Here is a 24,968-nt window from a genome sequence, read left to right as displayed (position 1 = left end):
CTGTCTCCAGCAATGTAGATTGTTTTTACAACTGTGCTTCAAGCTTCTCATTGATTTTGCATAGAGATGGAATAATAATTGATTAAATCTGAATGGCATGACCTTTATTGATTTGTAATTCAACAACTTCAACATCTTACCAAGAAGAATGTGCAGTTATTCTAGCAGGAGAAACAATGCAATTAAAGACTGTGAGATGAAATCCAATTGTTTTATAATGAGAAATTAGGGAATTCAATGCAGACATTAGCTGTGTAATTGTAGAAAGGAAAGTACTGTAGTTAGAACGTATTAGAAATCTGGCCATGCCTCTTTTGGTTAAAATTTCAATTAAAACATCAGATGGCACTTGTTTTCTATTGCCATTAGGAGAATATTCGATTGACTAAGAACACATTTGAAAATTTCATCGTATTTTCAGCATATTTGTTTCCAGAGTTGCGTAAACAAGAATTTATGAAAGAGAAGTACTGAGAAAAGGCAAAGGACTTGCTGGATTATGCTATATTTAGTGCCTATTAGGGAGTTTTCTCTTTCCCATCTTCTTGGTGTGAGGGTGGTATGGGGAGATTTTGTGCTTAGCAGAGTAGCTGGAAAAAAAAAAAACACAACTGTGCAAGGGCCTATTTTTTCCCCTTCTTCTCCATCTTAAGTCCCGAAATGTTTTAGTGACCCAGAATGGAGCTTATTTTTTAATCATACTTCCATAAAATGCAACCCCTGGGACTTGGAAGAGAGAGACCAGCCAAGGGTTAGCTTGAACCCTTTATCACTCCCAAACACAGGGGCTTATGGTATAAGTGACACACTGCAGATAGATTTACTTTTACCATTTTAAATTTATGACGGCTGAAACGAAGGGAAAATGCCAGTAATAATCCTCCCCCACGTTAGAAGACATGAAACATCTAGTAATTAGGTGGTAACAAAATCTGGACAGCCTTATCTTTGCAAATCACACCAGGTTTGAGAAAGAAAGTGGAGTGGCCCTGTTCAGGAGTGAGGGAGGCTACTGTGGGGGCAGGCAGGAGAGAGCTCTCTGGAAATAAATCTGCCAGCCCCAACTGTTTGCCAGATGTGGAGGGCACCACGGGATATGTTTAAATGAGCTGGTATTTAATGGGAGATTATGTCGAATTGTCAGCTGCTGGCTTCTCTTTGTAAGCTGTATCTCAAACGGTATTTCATGTGATGTCTTTGTTCTCCCCTTAACGACAGTGTAGTTTGTGCCTACCTTGGAGATCCAAGTCAGAATTTCATTAAAAGATGAATTTGGAAGGAAGGGATTCAGCGCCCAGAATCAGATCTCCCCGTTAGTTTGTAGGCAAGCCCTTGCTGGAATGTGTTGTCAAACCCACTCCTCCTGGTCAGGGAGGAAATGCTGGTTCTCTGCTCTCCAGTTATCCCTTCTACTCTCTTAAAGGGTGTTATTACAGAATGCTAACTCTCCCAAACTTGCTTGTTTATTGTACTTACGCTGGCTCCCTGGGCACCCTAGAGCAAGTGTGGATGCTGGGTTCACAGGCAGGACGAGAAAGCACTTGCTCACTACTCGAGGACCCAGAGCCCAAACTGTGTTGTAAAATCCAAGTGTTGAAATCTAATTACCTCCATAAACCTTGGCGGAATCTCTTCGTCGGAGTCAAGACCCCCTGTTAGGGGAAAAATAAAGTCCTATGTTTGCAGAAAATATTATACTAGACTGCCCCAAGGCAAAACATTTATTAGCTTCCATGTCTTCACTGTGTTTTACTTACTTATCTGGAGTCTGAGCAAGTGAATTGAGTTCCTGCATACCTAAAATACATCATTTGGAAGTGGAAACCCAACTTTCTTGCTGTGAAATATGTTCAGATAATAATTAAGATAGAATGAAGGCAGCAGAATGCTGGCTGAACAACTCCTAAGTGGCTGCAGCTGTGTTGAGTGCCACACTGCAACCCAACTTTCAGTTGCACTTACATGGTCATACACACACACTACAGCCACATACTGTGCACAAACAATCACACACAACTTTTGACACAAGTTTAGTTTTAGTTTTTGAGCATACTTGCTTTTGTCTGCATAGAATTCAGCTTAGTTATTTTAGCTGAGTTGAAAAACAAAATCCCCAGAGAAATTAAAGAGCAGAATACATGGAAACACATAAGGGCTTATCACAAACCTAATATCAGTGACTAGAGACTGCATGTTAGTTCAGGCCTAATTCTACTGCCATATTATTATTTACCTTTGGCAGTTTCTCACCTGGTAAACAGGTAGCAGCCTTTGAAGAGGGTTTTTTTCCCCTGCCTCCTGAGCTTAAAGGTACGCTTGGTGATTTTTCAGGAAGCAAGCCCTGCCTCGCTTTCCAAAGCACTGCCAATCCCAAGTTGAGCAGACCTCAAAATTGGGTTTTCTGCCTCGGCTATGGGTAGGACCCTTTGCAGAGGAGGGGCCCGTTAGTTTGCGGCTGGTACTTCTCCACCTTAGAAACATCCTGCACCCTCGATCCAGCTAGTCTCTCACGCAGTATTTTTTTTTTTCAATCTTGTTTTGAGATTAAGAACAAGAAAGAAATTATTGTTGTCTTTCTAGAAATTCTAGCCAGTGCTTCTCAGGCATGAAGTCATTTTACATCATTCGTAAACTTGAGGGAACTCATTTTGACATTAGTAAGTGCTATATGCAAATATTAATGAAGATCCAGTGATACCTGTGCCTTTCACGCATAACTTTAAAAAAGGGGGTTGTAATAAGAGAAGTCCAGCCTCTGTAGTTATGTACTCAGGATCCAAGTTCAGATCTCAGCTGTGGCGTTCAGTTACCACCGTGTGCCCATTCCTGTGCTGGTCAACACTCCCCATCTGCTGACTGCATTTTTTTTTAAGATTTTTTTTTTTTTTAGTTGGAAGGTCAGATTTACAGAGAGGAGAGCCAGAGACAAAGATCTCCTGCAGGCTGGTTCACTCCCCAAGTAGCAGCAAGGGCTGGAACTAAGTTGTCCTGAAGCCAGGAGCCAGGAGCCTCTTCCAAGACTCCCACATAGGTGCAGGGTCCCAGGGCCTTGAAGCATCCTCTGCTGCTTTCCCAGGCCACATGCAGGGAGCTGGAAGGAAAGTGGAGCAGCTGGGACATGAACCGGCACCCATATGGGTTCCTGGCGCATGCCAGCTGAGGATTTAGCCACTAAGCCAGCATGCAAGATCCCCTATTTGCTTTCTAAAACATCATAGTCTAATGCTGGAACCACACAAGGAAATGACTTGTGATTTGGTGTGGTAGCAGCAGGGACATCATGTATAAAACACAAAGATGGCATAGATGGTTTTTGCAACCTGTCCTAGAGGCAACAGTTGAGCACTAAGGATAATAGCACAGCTTGACACCTTGAGGGTAGAGAGGCTGGTCTTGCCCTTTGCATTGCAAGGATTCTTTTTATTTTATCCCCTCACTCCACCAAAGAAATCCCTGTAACTTTTGAAATGAAATAGAGTTTCCAGGAAGGAATAGATCCTGGGCTAGTGTTAGCTCACTGGGTATAACATAAGTGGATTTCCAGTAGCAGATACAGAACGGAGATTGGACATGGAAGATGTTTATTGTATTTTTTCTCCATTCTTCCTAAAATTGTCTAAATTTTGGATGGATGCTGTCTTCTGCCCTGAGTAGGTGGAGTTTCCAAGTCCTGTGTTCTCATTGCAATAGCGCGCATTGGTGACAACTCTTCCATAACATTTCATTGCTATTTTGAAATATTGTTTCAAAATGATGTGAGTTCCCAGTACAAATGTCTTTTTAATCGAATGTGATGGTTTAACTTTAACCTAAAGAAAAAACAAATTTGGAAGAATATAGCAGGTGTTTCCTCATGGAAATGCTTGGGCAGTACTGCATGAAGGATGATAACCTGCCCATATCCATGCCTCGGTCACCTGGAGACGGATACACACACGTAGGTGTTAGCAGCTGTGTGATGCTGCACACTCTGGTGCAACAGGCCGCGAGTCGCACCTTATCTTCCAAACCAACCTCACCCAATTTGAAAGTATGTTCATTCTTCGTTTACACAGAGAAATAAAATTTCTTCTGGAGTCCGAGGGAGTGTTAAAACTGTGTGCCTATGTAAAACACAATTAGCTTCTCTGCTCTTGGATAACTATACACAGGCTCTTCATCTATAAGTATGTCCAGTGGGGCAGTCTGCATTGAACAAGACCCCAGTTGCATTGTAAGACTTCCACTGTCCCCAGCCCCTGCTGACAGTCATTATTTTGACTAGCAAATTTACCCATAAACTTTCAAATTTCCCAGCAAGTTCCATTGCTTTAGACAATTAAGCATGGAAGTCCAGGCTCTTCCTGTGGTTTAGAGACTTGGAAACAGCCAGCCAACAGTTAGTTTCAAGGTCTCATTGCCACATCCTTGATGACTTTTCTGGCCATCGGCTTTGCTGATGACTTTAAAGCAGCAATGTCATTTAACACTAGAAATTGGATGTCACTGAGTCCTGTACAGGGGATATTTAATTTCCATTATAGCATGGATTTCTTCTGCCACTGCGATGTTTTTCTTGGTTTTAACCCAACATGAATTGCTCAAATTAAGGAACGACAGGATTATTCCAAAATTTCCATTTTACCATTTGCTTTCTGTTTTCTCTAGCAGTTTTCTAGCATGTTCTCATTATGGTTTCTTATTTAACCCAGCACCCAGAACTAATTTAATGAGGCAAAAAGGAGGGGTCTGTAAACAGGGATGAGACCATCTAGCAAATTTCTTTGTCTTTATCCAATTATTATTTTTTAGGGACAGTCAATTCTGTGTTCTTTCTTTAAAAAAAAAAAGAGACAGAAAGAAAAGAAAGGAAACAAACAGCTGGTGTTTAACGACTCCTTCAGACCCAATTATAAAACATCAACCAGTTACTTTGATTTGCGAGCACCCCTGCCATGGGTGTACTTAAAAACCTTAGACTCTGCCAGAACTCATCTTGGCTTTGTTTACATTTATCTTTTAAACGTAGAAGACTATTGATGGCACCTCACCAAGGTTATAACCCCTTTATAATCATTAATTTTTAATCTGGAGAAGAGTCTTGGAGGCAGCAAGGCTCATCTATATTTACTTGGATGCTCAGATGAAAATACACAGGGCTCAAGCTTTGGCTCCAGGAGAGCCCCGCCAAAGCTTTGGGTAGGCGTGTGATACCATTCTGTTTCCAAAAGCAGCAGCCCTTCATTGCACACGCTCCTCCACTTCATTTAATTATCAAACTTCCTGCTGCAGGTTTTGAAGAACGTCTGGGGTGGGGCATAGGGGGAGGAAGGGGTCTGGATTTGGGAGTCAATGTTGTGACTTTGACCTTCATGATTTGAAGACCTTTACTAAACCTGTGCTTGGATCCGATTAGTTCGTTCTGCTAAGTCACCACTGACTCTTTCAGGAAGAGCAGATATACATGAATTGCGTTTTTACTTGTCTGTGGCTAATTTCCTCAAACTTCTAATAAAAAAAAAAAAGACTACACACGAGAAGTGAGAGCTTGATTATTGATGCCCTATTTCCTGTTTTAGATTCACAGATATCAATGATTCCTCCGGAAAACTTGACTTTAGCCGCCTTTCTCCGTCAAAGAACGACTATTGGGCCATGCTGGCATACAACAGGTCCAAACTCTGTAACATTCTCTTCTCCAACGAGCTGCACCGCCGCCTTTCCCCTCGGGGTGTCACGTCGAATGCAGTGCATCCTGGGAACATGATGTACTCCTCCATCCATCGCAGCTGGTGGGTGTACACACTGCTGTTTACCTTGGCGCGGCCCTTCACCAAGTCCATGGTAAGCAAACTTGCACATAGACACCTTGGGTCTCTGTCTCAGAAAGGGTCCTGGACAGGCCCAACCATGAGGAACTTTGTCCTCTCACTTTCTTTGATCCTCTGGAAGGGCTCCTGAACACATCCACATTGGCTGTCCATTAGACCTGTTTCTTGGAGCATTCGGAAAAAGATGTGTTTTTTCCACGTTAAGTGCAGCCAAACGTGTTGGTGGAAACGATGGTTTGTTTTCTTTGCATGTGATGTATTTGGGTTTTGTCAAAAGAGATGAAAAATGTGGATTTGTGACTATAGAATTACCAGGACATGTGATTGTTTTCATGTAGGATCTGGCCTAGTGTTCTAAATTCCTCTTTCGGAGGGGATAAACCTCTCCTGGGGAATCCTTCATGGACAGGAAGTGTGCCTACTGCTGTGTGTCAATTAGAAATGTTCACAAGCATGTTTGTGAGGTTCTCACTTTTCTGATGATTGTGTTTTGGCCACTTCCAGAAACTTTTTCCATGAAAGCCTTGTAGGAGGAAGTAGTGTGCATAAGGGAAGTATGTTGTATGAAATATATTCCTTTTCTCAATCACAGGGTTTTGATAATATTTGCCTATTAGTGGACATCAGTATTCTTGTTGTCCCAATGTTATATGTACTCTAAAGAGACTTCCCTTGCCCCAAGCAGATCTGGGCAAGTTCAGGTATCCTCTGGCTGATCTCATAGTCAGACCTTCCTGTGTTCTCCTGTGTTCACACCCTCCCAACACCTGCAACTGTATTGTTTGTGCATAACTTTTAAATCTACAGCAAACAACGTTTCACTGCTTGGGAGAAAACAGGTAAGTGCATTTTTTAATCTATTCACTGAAGTGGTTCTTATGCCTAGTCAACAGACACAGTTTAAGAGTTGAATACCTAAGACCTGAGGAGGATTATTGTGAATGGTTTTAATTTTAGGTAATAACGGGCTTAATAACTACATAGTAACTGAGGAAAATGCAAGTTTCAGAAATTTACCCTTCATTTTGCTCTTGATGATTTCCTAACATTGGGCTCTCCACCAGGGTTTGTTGTACCTTGGATTATGTCAAATACCCTATTAGGTCTTTCAGTTTGTGCCATAGGAGTGTTACAGGTCACAGCTCACGTCAGCGCTGTCTCTAGAACTCTGGGCGGATTGTTAACATTTAGGAAAGTGGGATCGGGCAGTGGAGTATTCTTTCTTATGCAATGTTGGCTCCCAAAAATAATGATACCAGTTGGTGTATGAGCTGATAATAATGTTGCAGGAATTTTGACTCCGAGTATGGCAGCAACCTCAAATTCTTGTCTCGCAGGAAAGAAGAATTTTCATGCGGACACAGTTTAGTTTTAACGCAAGATTTATTAGGAAAGTTGAGAAGAGAAGACTCCCGTCCTAGTGACGGGAGGGGGCTTTGAGATAGAAAGAACCCTTACCTCCTGCCATAGTGGCAGGAGGAAAAGTAAATGAGAACCCTAGTCCTCTGCCATGTGGCAGGAGGAAAAAGGAGAACCCTAGTCCTCTGCCATAGTGGCAGGGGGCAAAGAAGTAAAACCCGTATCAATGGTGGGGAATGCCCCTTTTAAAGGTTTCCCTCAAAGATGTTTCTCCATGAACAAAGAAAATTCCCGATTTCCAAGGTACCTGGCCTTGGGACAAAAGGTCACAGAGATACCAGACATAGGACATTCCAGGCCTTAAGCGATGTGTATTACTTCTTCCTGCTGTCCTTTCAATGATAAAGAGATTGGCCTGAGGCCCACCCACAATAGCCGAGGTAATGGCCGATACTTCAGGTGGGGAATTGATATGCTAATAGCACCACTGTCCCTTGGAAGAGACGTGCCCTGGTGACTCCAAGACATGGTGGGGAAATTCTCTTTTACTCAGGGACCCAGAATACCCTAACTGCCTACTACCCACTAACTCCTCTCTCATTCCGCCCCCCAGAAGAAGTGACCCTAACTGCTGTTAGGGGGAAATGGGACGGTGACCGCTCTGACTGCTTCCTGCTGACATGGGACGAAGTTCAAAGGCAGCAGTTGGGCATTCCTCTGGGGGTCGGTCTAAGGGTCCCCAGTGGAACGTAGAAGTCATCAAAGACGCCTGGCAGAAGTCATCAGAGGTGCCTGGCAGGTTGTTTGAACTCTGGGTGTTCCTTCTTGTTGAAGTCTAGATGACAAAACAAAGACAATTATAATCTCTCCCAACCTAATATGTAATGGGCTTGGTGGAAGCATCAGTTTAAATACTTGAGTTTTAGAACTTAGATATGAGAAACATTTTGTTGAACATTGGACTTGAGCAGTGTTTAAGGCTATGAACTAGATTTATCAGTTTGAAATAATTCTTTTTAAGCTCAAGTTTTGAAACAATTAAACTCAATGAACATTATAGAACACATGAAACTTTCTGAGCTACATGAAATTGCTATCTAGGTCCATTAGAAGGCACAGAACTAATGAAAGTTAACATGTAGCTTTAGGACTTGAACCCATATAGGGCATGTAAACATTAAGTTTCCATGGAGTTATAATTTCGTCTAGCATTGATGATTCTGAATTAAGATTTAAACTTACTTGACTTTTGAAAATACTACAGTTGCTTTGTATACAAATGGTGGATTTTTAAAATAACAATTGTACTTTACCAGTTGCTGGAAACCCTAAGAGTGTCAGAAGACATTGAGCCTAGAACATAAAGCACAACACTGAAAACATTTCATTACAAGACTTATCTGGATCACAGCATAGATGGCAAAAGACTAAACTAGTTGTGAGTTACAATAACCCAGCAGCTTATGGCATTCTAGTAAGAATTCACAAAACTCCACACATTAGGGCAAAGGCAATGGACTAGTCCTGTAGTTGTAACAAGCCATACATTGACAGTTGGAGAACAGAAGAGTCTTAAATATATGAACAGAGAGATCCAATAATTTAGTCAATGAGGAAGACATGAACCCTGCTTCAGAATGGTGAGGGTGTTCTACCTAGTGATGTCTAGCAAGAACTGAAGAGTGAGATGGCAAACCTGCCCTGTCAGGAGTCTGGTCAGCGATACAGGCTGAGCAGTTACAGGCTAACTAACTTTTCCCTAGAAAAACTTCTTTTCTGAGCTTCTAGATTAATCTGTCTGTCACCTAAGCTAATTTGGGGCTCCTGAGAGACCCTGATGGTCACCCTGAGAGAGGGAAGAAGCCCAAGCTAGCTAGGACAGAGAAGGCAGTGTCCAGATGGAAACTTAAAATTTTCCTTTCCACTGTGAGATCCACCCGGGGCTCCTGAGTGCTGTTCCGAGGTGTCACCGAAGTCCGTGGATGGCCTTGAGCCTGTGCAGGTTCCAGGGCTGCTTCCGTCCCATGTAGGGGATCCAATGGGAGATGACTGACCTGAAGTACTTGGCCTTCAAGGACAGTCAGATCTCCAATGACCTCCTTGTCAGTTGGGACATGGCCCTGGGTGGCCTTTCTGATGAAGTGTCCATTGCTTCTGCAATGAAGAGCACTTGGGAGGCCTCCGGGGGTCTCACTGGAACCAGGAGCACACACCTCTCTCATCCTGCTTTGCCATGGGATCCCCTCCTGGTCTCTGAGGTAAAAGACCATGGTGACCCCTTTAAGAGGATATCAGGGCACATTCAGGTCCCATTTGTCTAAAGTCCTATCCTAATGTCCAGGGCAGTTAAGAATCTGTTATCTATATCACCTATTCTTCTCTACATAGAATCTAGTGGAATATACTTAAAGTCATTCCTCAAGCAGTTTAAGAAGCTGGGGGATTTCTCTGTGGCTCTTAATCTCAGATTTGTTTAAATCAAAATAAAAGGTTCAGATTAGCAATTCTCATTTATGAACATTTGCCCAGTCAATTGAAACAGACTACATAGCTTGCCACGTATACCAGATAACATACATTATAAAGCAAAACTTTTGTAACAGCTTTTGAAAAATCTCTTTAAGTGTTTTAAAGTTACCACATCTTGCTCTTAGTAACACTAGTTGAAGGTGCTTTTAGTTGGAACCTGTAGCTTACTGCTTAGCTTTAGTTCTATCTGCAATGGATGCAGTAGTATCTGTTGGAACTAGAAGATGAAGCATTCATTGTCAGAATTGTAATAACAAATATAAACATCTATTCATACAGCACACTGTGAAACCACCTGTAGGACTTATACACACATTTGTACTGTTTTAGGCCTTGTTCATTAGGATAACAGCTATAAACAATAAAGCAATAAGATTATTAGACTTTAGTGATGTTTTCACATTTGTACCAATAGCAGTCTGTTAGGTTAATAGTTCATTATACTGGAACTAGCTAGCAGATTTAGTCACCAATAAGATGAAAATAACTTGAAGAGAACTTAAAAAGTTGCTTTGACAAAGAATCAGATTTCAATTCCATTGCACCAAAGATGAACATTAAGAAGATGTTGTACACAATATTCAATCATACCATACATCCTTTAAGGACTTGCTGTCTTCCTGTAAGACAAAATCTCACAGACGATGCTTTTTGCAAGTTAGAACATAAATAATCAACAATGCAAGAACACAAATAATCCCACAACTTGATACAGCTTCACGATTAAAAGACAACTTGATCAATAAACATAACCACCAGTATATGCATTAGCAGCTTTTGAAACTTTATCAAGAATCTTTGTAATTATGCTGCAAGTATTCATTCACTTTAATAGAACATACAAGCTCACACGCAGAATCTGCTCCTCCTTATAGCAAGCACTACTCTGGGTGTAAACACTGTAGGCCGGATCTGATCAGAGCTAGGAGGGCACTATAAATCAGTAGATGATTAAACTTCAAGACCAAACAGCAGCAAAAGCAGCAGAAAACATTGGAAAAAACACTGAGAACTCATCGCTGAAGCCAGTTGCAATGACACAGAAAAACTTTGATTAAAACATGAACACAGCAGTAACAGTGAGATACACTATGAAGCAAAAGGCACATAGAATGAAATACTAGTAGTCAGGGTCAGAGGAAACTGCAAAGGGAAGGAATCTCTCAGGCTACAAAGAGTTAATGAATTTTAAGTTCTCCCTGGGGGTGCAGGAGTCTGGGGTCTGGCCCATTGTTAACTAGCAATATTCCCGTTGGTTCCCGAGATCAGTGACCAAGGAGAGACAAAATGAACTTCTACCTCCTGTTAGATCTCCAACAATTAAGCCTAAAATGAAACAATTAAAGCTAAAAGACAGAACAGGGAAGGACCAAGGTAAAAGCCAGTTGTGTGCTCCACGTGGCGGTGGAGCCAGCACAGCACAGCAGCATAGTTATGCAAAGAGACCCATCCAGACTAACTCTCTCCACTCTAAAGCTCAAAGCTGGCAGCCAGGCTGTGGCATCCCTGTAATTGCGGAGGCACCCCAAGGGGTATCTCCGTTCAGCCCCCCATTCCTGTGACATGCTAACTCTGGGACTCCTGCCAGTACAAGTAAATCCTGGTTTTGCACCTGGACATACTCGTCAGAATAGCATGTGCTGGGAGCACTGAAATGAGGATAGAAACTAGAAGCGTCCCTCAGTTTCTATCTCTCCTGAGTCTGAGACGTCTCTCAGGACTCCTATAGCTCGCCCGTGGTGTCCAGGTGTGCGCTGCTGAAGACCACAGAAGAAGGGAGGAAGGTGGGAGTGAAGTCAGCACACTTGACTCACGTCGCTCGACCTTCCACGCCTTGTGGGATGTCTCGGTTAGAACAGCATGTGCCAGGAGTGAAAAATCCGCTCCTGTTTCCTGCGCCATGCTAGACCTAGGCCTCTGCCTGGTGCAATAATCTGATGTCCTGAAGAACATATAAGTCAGAAGCAGCATGTGCCAAAAAATATCCCCTGCACCCTGCTGCATCTGGGACTTCTGCCGGACAAAATATGCTCTCCTTTGAAATTTGTTCTAACCTCGAGTTGACAAGCCTGACCTCAAACTTCGGCCTGATTCTATAAGCCTGTGTAACAATGTCCTTAACTAGAGCTGGTGGAATAACTGTGTTGACTCTGGTTTTCTGCTCACATTAGTGACTACACTGCTTAAGAGCTAACCTGGAGGAACTGTCTCTGCTGACTGCCTTGTGAAGGAATTAAAGCACTCTCCAGTTAAGTTTATCTTAGATCTCGTCTTTAGAGGGGCCTAGAAAGAAACTCTGCCTGACTTTTCATTTTCCCCATCACAGACCAGCCGATATTTAGCACATACTGACCCAAAAACTGAATCCATAGAGAATGAGGAGACTTAGTGAGAAAAAGCCTTTGGAGAAGATATCAGAAAGGTAACGGAGGACTCGTCTGTGCCTGAGGCCATTTGGGAATTGAGGCACGCAGCCCAGGGCTCCTGGCCTCGCTGTGGTGACAACTGAGTCCCCGCAGAAGGAAGGAAAGAGTGCAGATTTCAGCCTGACACCCTGACGGGCTGTCGGAGTCTGGGGTACAGTCCAGAGGCCTTTCGAAAAGCATCAGGGAGTGGCCCTGACCAGAATTTCTGAGGCGCCCTAAGACTTCTCCCAGTCTCACGCGACGGGCTTAGTCCGCGAAAAGAAACTGAGTCTGGACAAAACCGACATTCCTGGAGCCAAGGACCCCAGCTCCAGGGGATCAATTTAGCCAAACTCAGCAAGCCTCACCCCTGAGTCTTAAGACCGGCAGCCGCGCTAACCGCATTTAACTGGCTGACAGGGACCCGGTGTTTCTTTTTCCGAGAGTTACTAATTGTGGAGAGCTAGTGTCTCCGAAAAACAGGATAGAGAGTCCGCTTTGCTCACCATCCGACGAGATGGATGTCTGGAGGCTGGCTGGAGATGAACTCAAGTCTCGCGGGTAGAATCCGAGTCACACAGCACCAAAACTGTTGCAGGAATTTTGACTCCGAGTATGGCAGCAACCTCAAATTCTTGTCTCGCAGGAAAGAAGAATTTTCATGCGGACACAGTTTAGTTTTAACGCAAGATTTATTAGGAAAGTTGAGAAGAGAAGACTCCCGTCCTAGTGACGGGAGGGGGCTTTGAGATAGAAAGAACCCTTACCTCCTGCCATAGTGGCAGGAGGAAAAGTAAATGAGAACCCTAGTCCTCTGCCATGTGGCAGGAGGAAAAAGGAGAACCCTAGTCCTCTGCCATAGTGGCAGGGGGCAAAGAAGTAAAACCCGTATCAATGGTGGGGAATGCCCCTTTTAAAGGTTTCCCTCAAAGATGTTTCTCCATGAACAAAGAAAATTCCCGATTTCCAAGGTACCTGGCCTTGGGACAAAAGGTCACAGAGATACCAGACATAGGACATTCCAGGCCTTAAGCGATGTGTATTACTTCTTCCTGCTGTCCTTTCAATGATAAAGAGATTGGCCTGAGGCCCACCCACAATAGCCGAGGTAATGGCCGATACTTCAGGTGGGGAATTGATATGCTAATAGCACCACTGTCCCTTGGAAGAGACGTGCCCTGGTGACTCCAAGACATGGTGGGGAAATTCTCTTTTACTCAGGGACCCAGAATACCCTAACTGCCTACTACCCACTAACTCCTCTCTCAATAATGGATATAACCTCAATTGAAATAAATGTAGAATTTCTGCAAAGATTATGATCTGGTCATCCAGGCTAACCAACTGCCACACATGACTATTGAATTCTTGAAATGTGGTTAATACATAGCTGCATTCTCTATTGGATTTCATGTTAATTAATTTAAATTGAAATAGCTGCCAATGCTCAATTGCTGCCATGTTATAGAACACAGGGAAATAATGTGCCAAGCACAATGGCTGTTGGGTAATGGACGTGAAGTATGCCTTGCTGTGATGACTGCATATTTTGTTGTTGTTGTTGTGATAACTTGGTCCCATAAATTATTCTGCAAAATACAGTTGCTGCTGGTGGATGTAACGAGAGTCATAGGACCTACGACTCTTATCAGCTGGAGGCCTGCTGGGGCAGTAGAGGGCAGGGGATGGCTCTGTCCGCGGTCTCGAAGATCCAATGCAAGTTTACTAGGAAGGTCAAAAGGTGTCTAGGTGAAAAGAGCCTCGTAGTTTCCAGCTTGCGTGCCTGATCCCAAGGAAGCCATAGTGGTGTGGCCCTTCCGTGTTCCCTCTCTCACTACCTGATTGGAAAACAGCATCGTTCTTGTGTCACACTTTTTGGCTTGGGTGTTTAAGGCGAGCAAAGATTAGGAAGACTATGCAATGTGTAACTAATTTGCATTTTTATGAAAATCTTCTCTAATAATATCTTTCTCTGTTTGGGTTTCTAATTATATACTTTTACCATTGGGGTTTCATGTAGCATAAAGCAAAATGGGAACTTTGGACTTTAATGTCAAACTCACAGCCTGTCACCTCCCTCTGATAAACCTTGAGGACTCTGCTTTGGAAAGGACATGGCCTGGATGTGTGAGTGTGGGCCTGTGATTGGTCTATTTCAGTAACAGGGTAGAGTGCAGTGTTCGGACATGTTTCCTCTGTGTCACCTTATACTAGGTCATCTGCCTCCTGGACAAAGGGTACAGTTCTGCCATTTTGGCACAGATGTGTTTCTGGATGCCAGCCACTTGGTTATGCCCTCATTTCCATTCCATGTACAGGTTGGGGTCTCGGATGCTGCTGCAGAGACTAATCGTGGAACAAGTCTCCCCATCAGCAGGTGGCTGGTGCTTTCTTTGTTTTATAGCCCGTTGTACATTTCATGCTGGAGAAAGTGTTTTCCTTTCCACATGAGTGTGCCATTGAGTGAGGTCAAGGGTATGAGGAATACGATCCAGCCCTGTGCCTGGAAGGCCTGCCTTTCCCTCTCCACTGTAGCTGGATCCCTTAAGTATTAAACAGCAGTATTCTAATATCAACGTCCCTGTTTTATTTGCTGTGACTTGCTGTGACTACGGTGATTTTAGTTACCGTAATTAGGTCACCCTTCATGGAGTCAGGCTATTTTAAGTGCCTCTTTAAGGAATATTGTTGCAGATCAGTAATTTTACAATTGGATGTTCTTGTGCAACTTTATTAAATGTAATCTGTCTTTTAAATGTTGCTCTTTTACAGTTATACATTTCTAATTGTTGCTGTAAATGCATTATCACTTTGAAATTAATTAATTTTTCCATTTTGGCTGCCTGCAGTATAATAATCACTAAGGAGAGACTCTTTAAGGATGAATTCTCTGTACAACGACCCCTACTGGTGATGCCTTGTCTCGGCTGCCCTCTGGATCCTGAGGTCAGGGGACAGTAGAAGCAGGGTTCCTGGGAGAAAAGCATTTCCCTTTCCGCTATCCAATTTGGAATAAAACAGTAGTAGATAAACATGGAAATAGAATTGCTTTTCATGTTCAAAAAATAAGCAGTATTCTTCAAATACTCACAAAACATAAATGAAACTGAAGTTTGCCTGGAGCTTGCTTGCAGCGAAGTTCATCATTCGTGCATTATACAAATATGTTTATTTTACCGCCATTCCAGCTTTCTTTCATGCAATTAAAATGCTAAAATTATATTTTTTCGTGGGTATGCTTTAAATATGCATCACATATTAGTACAAACAATGTGCTTATGCACTCACACTTCTCTTTGGGAATTAATTCACAAAATCAAGCATGTTGTAGAATCCAAAGATCATGAGTGATTTCCAAGGGCAGTTTTGGCTGTTTTGGATCGTTACTATGAGTGATGAGTTCAGGCTGCTATTGCGCTTGCGAGCAAGTGTGACTTGCCAATTGAGGCCACATACCATGATTCTTGATGCCTTCCTGGGTGTGTTTCCATTTGTTCCTCACAAAAGTCCTGAAGTATTAGAGCCATTGTCTTTGTCTTACTGTTAAAAAATCTCAGTTGGCTTACATAGATTGTTCTAGAAGCTGGTGTACCAGGTTTTAAAAACCTTTGCCATCTCTTATGTCCATTTACTTTGTCAGATACACCACTGGTCCCCTGCCGTAGATATCAACTTGCATGGTTATGCTTCCTTTTAAAACATGTTTGACAGCACCTTAATGAAATGAACTCTCCCCCCCACACATACACACACTGTTTTATTTCCCACTCAAGCTCTCAGTTCTGTTCAACAGCGTCTTCACCAGAGTCCCTCAGTCACAGCCCACCCTTGGTGGGTCGGTTTGTAAATGTGGAGCTGAGCATGTCACGTGCCCATTAGGGTGTTTTGTACAACCAAATATTTGTGTTGGCAGGTAACAGTAGAAAGAATATCATGTGCTGGAGTAGCAAGAGCTTAGCAGATGTTTTAGGGCCCTGCATTTTCAAATCATTGTGCATTAAAAAATGGCTTGAGTGTATAGAACTTGTGAAATGATCGGGGTGCGTTTCCTGTGGCCGCGTAAAGCCTGCCGTTGGGCTCAGCTTCACCAGATGTGCAAGCTATCCCGCTAATGGATGGGCCTGCAATACCAGTTTTGTTGCAAAGTTATAAATTATAACCAGAAAAAGCACAGGATGTCATTCTTCTGACCTTCAGGAAAGCCAAGCTGGGTAATTCTGCCCTTGACTAGCACACTGCTGTGTGATTTATAGTTGTACAATTTAAAACATAATGAAGGAGATAATAGATGTTGATTTGTTCTTCAAATTAGTATCTTAGAAAAATATTTCTCCTCCTTCCCCTCTTTAAATACCTGCAGCTGACTACACTGTAGATGGCATCAAGGAGAAGCCTCGTGTTCAGATCTTTATTGGTGCATTTTATCACGTCCAAGGTGTAGGAGGGAGTAGCAGGGGTCTCATTATGTTGGGAGGAGGAAATGGAAATTTTCAAAGTGGAACTTTCAGCATATTTTTCACTAATCTAAATATTTGGAGACTCCCCAGTGAGGCCTGAGTTCTCTCCATGCCTTGCCCTTGCCAGTCCAAGACATGCTGGAAAACCAGACTCGTGGTTAGGGTACACTTCCCTGCCGTGGTCCCCACGGTGGCTAGGCTCTGTTCTCCCCTCTGAGCCACCTCTCCCCAGCCGCGAACATTCTTCTGACTTACCAGGATTTCATGAGTGTGGGTTTCATCAGTCATCCTTCCCTCCTCCCTTCGTTCTTCCCAGTTGAAAGTTTGCAGCTTCTGCTTAGTCCAGAAGCCATTGACTGGCAGGCTGGAAAAGCACCCAGAACTGGAATTCTTTACATCTGTATTCAAAACGCAGCCCCCGCCTGGCTCCGCCCCAACCTCTTTAGTTTCATGAGTTTGAAATGATTTGACCCTTCTGAGGTTAATTTTCTACATTAGTTCAGATACTTAGGGCTGTGAGTCCTTAGTGCTCCCAAGTGGTTGTGATGGTGCGGGATTGTCTTCCTCCTGTATTCCAAAGCACTGAGATTGCCATAGGTGTGGTGCACTGCTGTGTGGGACGCTCGGTGGCTGTTGCCTTTGCTTTCTGCTCCTGCCTGGCCACAGCCATGCCAGCCACTTAATCCTGAATGATGAGACCTGACGGCAGCATGGGGGAATGGGTCTCCCTCCTCCAGCAAGAAAGAGAAAATCTGTCTGGGAGTTGTCCTCCTGATCTGTCTTCCTGCAAAGCTCCCACTGCTTACAGTTAAGCCACTTACACACATCTTGGTGCAAGGGGGGTGGTGGGAAAGTGTGAAACTGACATTTTGAGCCTCTAGGGCAGGAAGCAAGTGCTAATGGCAAGGGGAGGAAAGGGAAGAGGGTTATGGATTTAGAGCAGGTGTGCACGTAATTTTCTCATGTGTCAAATGGCAGTGTTAGCTAGTTCATAGAGTGCTTGTGCGAGTGAGAATTAAATGGCTGGCCCCTGGCCTCCCCTGTTCCGTCCACTTGACCAGCCTTGCTTCAAGCCCTTCTCTGCTTAGTGCTTTTGCAAACAGGCCTTTGAAGACGCTGCTCTTCAGAACGTGCCTGCCTCTCCTCATTCTCCTTCTCCCTCTCTCTCAGTTACTTTCTGCTCTTGCTTCGAAATTCCACGCACACTTCACACCTCAAGGAGACCTTCGTGGCCTTTGAGGCTTGTCCAAGTCTGTTGGCTCTGTGCTTTCCAGACAGGCAGGACCTAGAATGCTGTCCGAGCCCCAGTGGCGCTCTTCGAGTGCGTACCAAAAGAAGGAAGCATCCCAGAATTTTTTCTTCTTCGCAATACTCACAAACTATAATTAAAAATTTTATTTCTGTCTTTGTGTATTTAATGTCTGTCTCCCCCTCCCCACATTTGTAAATGATATTTTTGCTGTTATATCACTGTATCACAGGTCCATTCTGTAACTGCCTGGTGAATACTTAAGAATGAATAAGTGAAAGGAAAGCAAGTACTTGAGAACTGGTCGTTGTGAATCCATTCCTTGTGGTCAGCCTCTAGGAGGTGGCCAGGAGTTTGTAGGTAAGAAACGCGGAATCCAGTTGCCCAGCCAGCACCTGGGGAAGCTGCAGCAGAAGCAGAGTCCTCTCCCGTCATGGGCTGTGGTAGTGTCCACAGAGGCGTGTATGTGTGCAGGGAGTTTAGGGAAAGGCATAAGTGAAGGCTCCAGGAGGTAGAAGAAACTTTAGGGCTAGGGACCTCTTGGCCCATACCCCAGCTCCATCCTGTCTACACTCAGATAAGTTTCATAAGCTGCTTGAAATTCATGTGTGAAGTTGGAATGTCTGACTCAGATCAGGAGCTCGTGCTGAGTTCAAAACGTTATGAGCATACAGGATTGATAATGCGCTCGATGCTCAGGAACGTTAGCTGGGAATATTATCACGTGCGATGAGAAGGAAAGAGCGCAGATTTTCAGCACCCAGAACCCGATAGATCCTCAAACCTTGTTATCATGACCGTTATTTTTTCCTTAGCATCACTGAGGTATAATTGAGACATGACCAGTGTATGCTTACAAAGGGGATCGTGATGTTAAAGGCTCTGCCTCCTCCGCACTTTCCATGTGTAGAATGCACGGCGTATTCTCTGCACAGTAGCTCTCTGGAATTTAACTCTCCAGTCGCTCAAAGTCGGAGCCCTTTGACCAGAATTTCTCCGTTCACGGCCCGTGGAAGCTACCAGCCTGCTCCGTTTCTCTGAGCGTAGCTTTTTAAAGTTTCTGCGTCTAAGTGGGATAGTGCAGGATTTGTCTTTCTGTGTCTGGCTCATTTTGCAAGGAAAAGGTTGTTCATCTTGCCCTTACGCTAATGAGCGCACTTCACAAAATGGGGTGTGTGTGAGAAATATGGGTGTTTTTTTTGCAAGAATTTAATACTTGGGAAGTGCGTGTAATGAAAAATTGGTTTTCAAAAATATTTTTCCGAAGCACATAAACTCATATTTCCAATCCCATTTTCTGTGGAATTTTTTCAAGTCCCTTTTGTTCTCCTGCTGTTGGCAGCATGTCAAAGGAGCCCCAAAAATCTAGAAAATAAAACCAGCAACTAGACAAGCCTGAGTGAGAAGGCTGGTGGCAGGACAGGGCATTCTCCCCGATGATCTCCCTGGGCACACGTCGTCAGCGCTCTTGGCTACCTGCCTTGTAGTCCCAAACAGCCGACCTTTGCGTTGGGCTGCGTTGGCCCCTTTCTTGTTGAACACATAGCAGAGGCAAATACAGCTGGCTTTGTAGCTACTGAGGCTTGATTCTCTCTGCCTGACCGTGTAGCATTTTTACTCTGTCCCAGCCTTTGTTCCTGACTGAGCACCCGGGAGGGAGAAGAGTAACTGTCTGACCTTAATATGTGTGACAAATTATTTAATGAACATTTAACCAAGATTTGAAATTCCCTGAGTTTTATCTTTCCCATTCCCTTGTCTTCTGTGTTCCCGCTGGCATTTCGGTAATGTGCTGCCTCTTCAGAACTCCCTTTCTGCTTCTTTCATTACTTTTCTTTTTCAGCGAGTGGCACTTTCTTTGATCCTCCTGCTTTGCAGTTTCCTTTTCTCCAATTTCGTACTTCTTTCCAGTGAGTTTTGGCCACGGCACAGTTCAGATATTGGAGATTGGCGTGATTCAACAGGTGCCAGGAGTGTGTGTGTTGCCCCAGGAGGATGTTTCTGGAATGTCTCTTTTATGAACGCTGATTTGTGTGTAGCTCACTGGACATGTTGATTTTCCCTGTGAGGTATAAGGTAATGTTTTTCCAGCAAAAATAAAGAAGACTCCAACTCAGATTATTCAGGAACTGACCTTCCTCCCATTCTCATTACATTAAGATAAAGTAATACTTTCCACACCAGGTTTAAGACCCACTCAGGGACTTACTTCTTTGTCTCTAATGTCATTTAATGGAGTTTTAACATTATCAAGCTAAACTTAGTAACATTAAGCAATTGTGACTCTCTGAGCAAGTCACCTGCCTGCTCTGGACGCAGTTTTCGTAGCTGTATAATGGGTCAGTTAACCAAAATCAATTGTCCTGTGAGGTTGCATAACACTTTCATTTGGAAGGTATTAAAGGGAGACTAGCACTGGCTTACTTTGTATTCTGCCAACTGTGGATGAGAAAAAAAATCCCCTTCTCCATTATCCATCATCCTTCTTTTAAGCAAGGATAGATATTTTAATGCCACAAATTGTATGCAGGACACACTTGTCAGGCAAAAGCAGTTCTTTCAACTGAATGCCTTTGACAGCAAGAACAACTCATTCTAGTGTAGCCTTTGCTGTTCTTCCGCTTGTTGGAAACGATGGCCCCGTGCTCGGGAGACTGGTGCCCAGAGGACCCTCTTCTGACTTCCTAATTCCTGTGCACATCTTTTGGATCCTGGTCTCAGACTCACAGGAAAGGTGGCTGCACTTCGGTACTCAGTGAATTGACCACTGAGCTAAGCTACGGGGGAGATCATCTGTGAGTTACAGACCTATCTAGATGGACCACCGTGTAGTCCAGTGAAAGGAAACAGAATGATGCTGAATTGGACCAGGACATGTGCTGACCCGGTGTGGAGAATCTGCATCTCACAAGCAATTATTTCAGCCAGGTCTCTTTTGTAAATATGATATCGCATGTACTTCAAAAAGAATTGGCAGCATGGCAAAGAGGAGCAGGGACACAGGAGCAGAGCCCTTCCTAGGTAAATGTGTGTGTGAACTACAAAAGGCTTGGTGCTAGTTCTTTCTGTACACTGAACATCTGCCTCATGTCAGAGGATCTGCTAAGGACAGGATGCTCAACAAGGCCCTGGTCCTCATCAGGACCCTGTGGTTGAGGTGGCATGCGATTAGCATAGAAGTCTTCAGGTTGGAATGTACCTGTAATGAGAGTAATTTTTTCCTACCAGTTTGCCTTCAGAAAGAAATAATATGATTACCTGCAGTCAGAAAAGAAAACTAATGAGAAAACGAGATTTTTTAAAAAAATTTGAGGAGCCATCCTATGCTGTACTTGGGAAAGTGGTCTGTGTAGTTTGAACTTGCACTGATGTGATCTTATTTTACTTACCTTGTATCCAGTTGTGGATGCAGAGAGCAAAACTGAGCAAAATGCTGATGGTACCGATGCCTTTCTCCCTCCAGTGTGATGAGGGGATCATCTCTCCAACTAGGTAGTGAACTATCACTTGAATGTGAAGTGACCACTAAGTGAATATCCCCTAGCTGTGAGCGTGTACTGCAGAGGCTTTATACTCTGGAAAGTGTTAGAGAACAAGTGTGTAACGATGATGGGTTCTGGGGTGAGGGGTTCCTGGGCTCAGCTGCCGAATCTTGTGCCCCGCCTGCTCTGTGCCCTTGGTCATCTTGCTGGTGTCTCTGACCTCTCCTGCCTGTGCTGTAGCATCTCCTGCTTCCCAGCTCAGGGGACCGTGAGGATTGAAGACAGGACTGCAAAGCACTTGAAGCATTTCTGGTACGTCCTAAGAACTCAGGAAATGCCAGGAGATATTATTACTGGTGGGGTGATTTTATTGTTATTATGATTGATATTATAATTATTCATGATTGCCTTATAGAATTAATTATGATGATTTATTTTCTGCATTCTCTGGTGATCATTGATTGTGGTGCCAGGTTAATACTCAATTCTGGATGCGTCATGCTATGCTTCCTGCTCTTTGCTGTGCAGGGAGGTTGGATGCCAGAATGTCTCATTTATTCTTCTATGTATTTCAGGAAGTACTGTGTATGACAGAAAGTAAGTTCTTTAAAAGTGCTTGACTAACATCTTGCTTTCTGAACCAAACAGACATAGCATTAGATCTTCCACATACTGGCTCGGTCAGATTTGCTCAATAGTTTTGGGAAGGGACAGTGACAGGTAAGTTTTCCAAGATGACAGAGAAAACCGGAACCAGAACTGTGTACACTGACCCCCACGCCAATGGCAGTGGCCATGCTCGAATACTGTGCCAGGAAGTTATTTCTTAAGCCCCTGTTATAAATGAGCAAATCCTCATAAAGCTACTTCATCACCATGACTGTTGTAGAAGTTCTGGGAAGTTGCTCCCCTTCTTTTGCAAACAAGGAAATTGAATTTCTGAGGTGCTAAATAAGTTGTCACAGATGACCGGTAAGTGATGTGGTGAGGGGGAATTGATTCTGGGTTTCTGAGGGGCAGGAGTGACTTTGTTCTTATCCAGCTGTATGCGCATGTATGTAAGCATCATCCACCGTTGTTCTTACAGTAGTGGGGACAGATTAGAGATTAATGAGCAAAAGAAAGTACCATAGTGAACATGCACTCGAGGAAAAAGAAGAACTCATGCGAGATTGTGTTGTGGGCCGTGAGTGTGTGTCCGCCTGGGCTCATCCACAGAGACACCACAGCAATGGCTAGTCGGTGTTGTGAGGCTGAGCAAACCGGAAAGACAGAAATTAACCTTAACTGTAGGCATTTGTTATCTAAGACTTCATAACAAATGACCCCACAACACAGATTTCTGATCTCATGGTTCCAGGGCATAACTGAATGTTCTGCTTCCATGTCTCAAAGGCAGCGGTGAGGTGACCAGGCAGGCCAGCAGCATGTCGAGGCTCACACCAGGAAGAATGCCCTCCCTAACCCACGTGGTTGTTGGCAGAAGTTGGTTCCTGTGGCCTGGCCGACTGCAGTCCCTTCCTTGCTGCTGTTGGCTCCTCCCCACTGAAGTCCCTCCAGCGCGGCTGCTGGACTTGCTGAGTGTGAAGGCAGATGGGAACAGTCCGCCAGTCCTGTGGACCAAGCCACAGAAGTGATATCTCATTGTTTTGGCTGTTTTCTTTTTGCCAGAAGCAGGTTATCTGGGTGTGACTCATTTTCACAGGGAGCTGCTTTCAAAGTGAAGTGGATTACTGGGAGGCCAGGACCACTGAGGACTGTCTCAGAGGGTGCACCTGTCACACACCCCAAGTTGAACTTGCTTGGTTTTGAGCACCTTTCTGTGAGCTTTTTAGTGACAGACTGACTTGTGAACCTTGACACTGTTTCTTGGCTTGAAGCCATAGTGTGTGTATTGAGGGGTTTTCCTGGTCTCCTCATCCCCCCTTTTGCATTCTTCCGTTTTCTCTCCTTCTGGGCTGAGGGGTACCAGATATACCTATTTTTCACACACACACATTTATGCCTTGTAATGGGAGGTGGATTTTGCTGTTTAATAAGGAAGCTTATGAAAAGAATAAAGAAATGTGTAGTTCATGTTTATGAAAACCAAGTGTTTGTTTTGACACACACACACACACACACACCTGGATTTCCTGAGATTAGCTGGAAACCCTCAACCAGTCTGAATCCATGAAACTGCACAGGCTTAGTAGTTGTTTCAGAACAGCTTACAACATGGTGTCCTGCTTGTTTGGTCTATGCACGATCTCAGGGTTTGTTGTTGTTTTAACAGGAAGCCAGGAAGGGAAAAGGATAAGTCCCACACCCTTGGTTTTGCTGTTTTCAGAAAAATTGTTAGACCCTGATTGTCAGGGCTGACATTTGGGGCACATGTCATCAAGACAGCCCTGTTAAAATGCACAAGAAGATACCGTGTTTGGTCCTTTTCGGGTTCCCCTGTGAAGTGTCCAGCTCCTTTCCTGGGCTGGAGCTGCTCGTCTGTGTGCTTATTTCCTTGTGTGGAATCCATACCACGCGGAACACTGGCTGCCCTGTGATGATGTCTCTTTAATCATTTGCATTTGGAAAAAAAAAAGAAAGTGAAATATTCTTTCAGAAGCCAAAGTAATCTCTGAGAATATATGATGTTTGTTCAGCTGGATACCTTATTTATTTGAAGTACTGAGAGAAATCTCTTCTGACTGCTCAGAAAAGGGAAGAATAAACAGAGTGTCCAAGTAATCTGAGCTAGAAAGTTCCTTCTTTCAGAGAAAAGTTATAAAAAGTATATTTGCTACATCCAAAAAAAATACCGTATATCAACTACAGAGACCCGCACAATGTTTTCATAGTATTCTCACTCTTAGGGAAAAAGAGACCTGTAAAATCTTGGAACTTTGATTTTTTTTTCTTTTGATATTTGAGTATTTTTAGACAGGTGAAGCCAGTATTTCTGTGTTTTCTTCTATCTGTTGTTGGCTTTTGTGTGTGCTGTGTCATTTGTCTTTTTGTGGATTCTGTAGAGCCATAAAAGACCAGGTAATGAAATTAACATGACTGAGGTCTCAGCATTAACCCTGAGCAGATTTCCTATAAGGAAGACATTAAGATATTTGAAAGAAAAGAAATACAATATATTTCAAATGAATTAGATTCTGGAGTATATTCGGTAATGAAAACATTGCAGTTTTCTCTTTTGTGTCCTCTCTATTCTAAACATGAGATGGGCAGGAATAGTTTTTGTGGATGAAAGTTAGGGTGAATATACTAGGCTCCCTTATCATTAATGCAGAAGGATATTTTTCATGCTGAGACTTGATTTATCTTATGCATAAGCCGGTAGTATTATATTTCTAATGTTACATTGTCTCATTGCAAGGATGAACGCTGTATAGGGTTCTTCTTTGAACTCAGAGTTGAGGCCCGTTTTATCCAAAGCCAAATTAAAAAACAAAAACAGAGGGCCTGGCTCGGTGGCCTACCGGCTAAAGTCCTCAGCTTGAACACGCCTGGGATCCCATACAGTTGCAGGTTCTAATCCTGGCAGCTCCACTTCCCATCCAGCTTCCTGCTTGTGGCCTGGGAAAGCAGTCGAGGACGGCCCAAAGGCTTGGGACCCTGCACCCACATGGGAGACCTGGAAAGAAGTTCCTGGCTCCTGGCTTCGGATCAGTGCAGCACAGGCTGTTGTGGTC

The 24,968-nt window shown here is 43.6% G+C and overlaps 1 protein-coding gene across 1 annotated transcript in view; it reads left to right on the top strand.

The window, feature by feature from the left end:
- Positions 1-24,968, top strand: part of WWOX (WW domain containing oxidoreductase) — an 870,330-nt gene that overhangs the window by 265,223 nt on the left and 580,139 nt on the right. Inside the window, exon 8 of the mRNA XM_040982331.1 lies at positions 5,559-5,823. Within this exon, the coding sequence (XP_040838265.1) occupies positions 5,559-5,823 (265 nt within the window). The remainder of the gene's footprint in view (positions 1-5,558; positions 5,824-24,968) is intronic.

This window comes from Ochotona curzoniae, unplaced genomic scaffold (genome assembly GCF_017591425.1).
Source record: "Ochotona curzoniae isolate NIBS_2020 unplaced genomic scaffold, NIBS_Ocur_1.0 contig_3622, whole genome shotgun sequence".
NCBI classification, from domain to species: Eukaryota; Metazoa; Chordata; class Mammalia; order Lagomorpha; family Ochotonidae; genus Ochotona; species Ochotona curzoniae.
The sequence above is the reverse complement of the archived record's forward strand: the minus strand, read 5'-3'. Positions and strand labels throughout refer to the sequence as shown.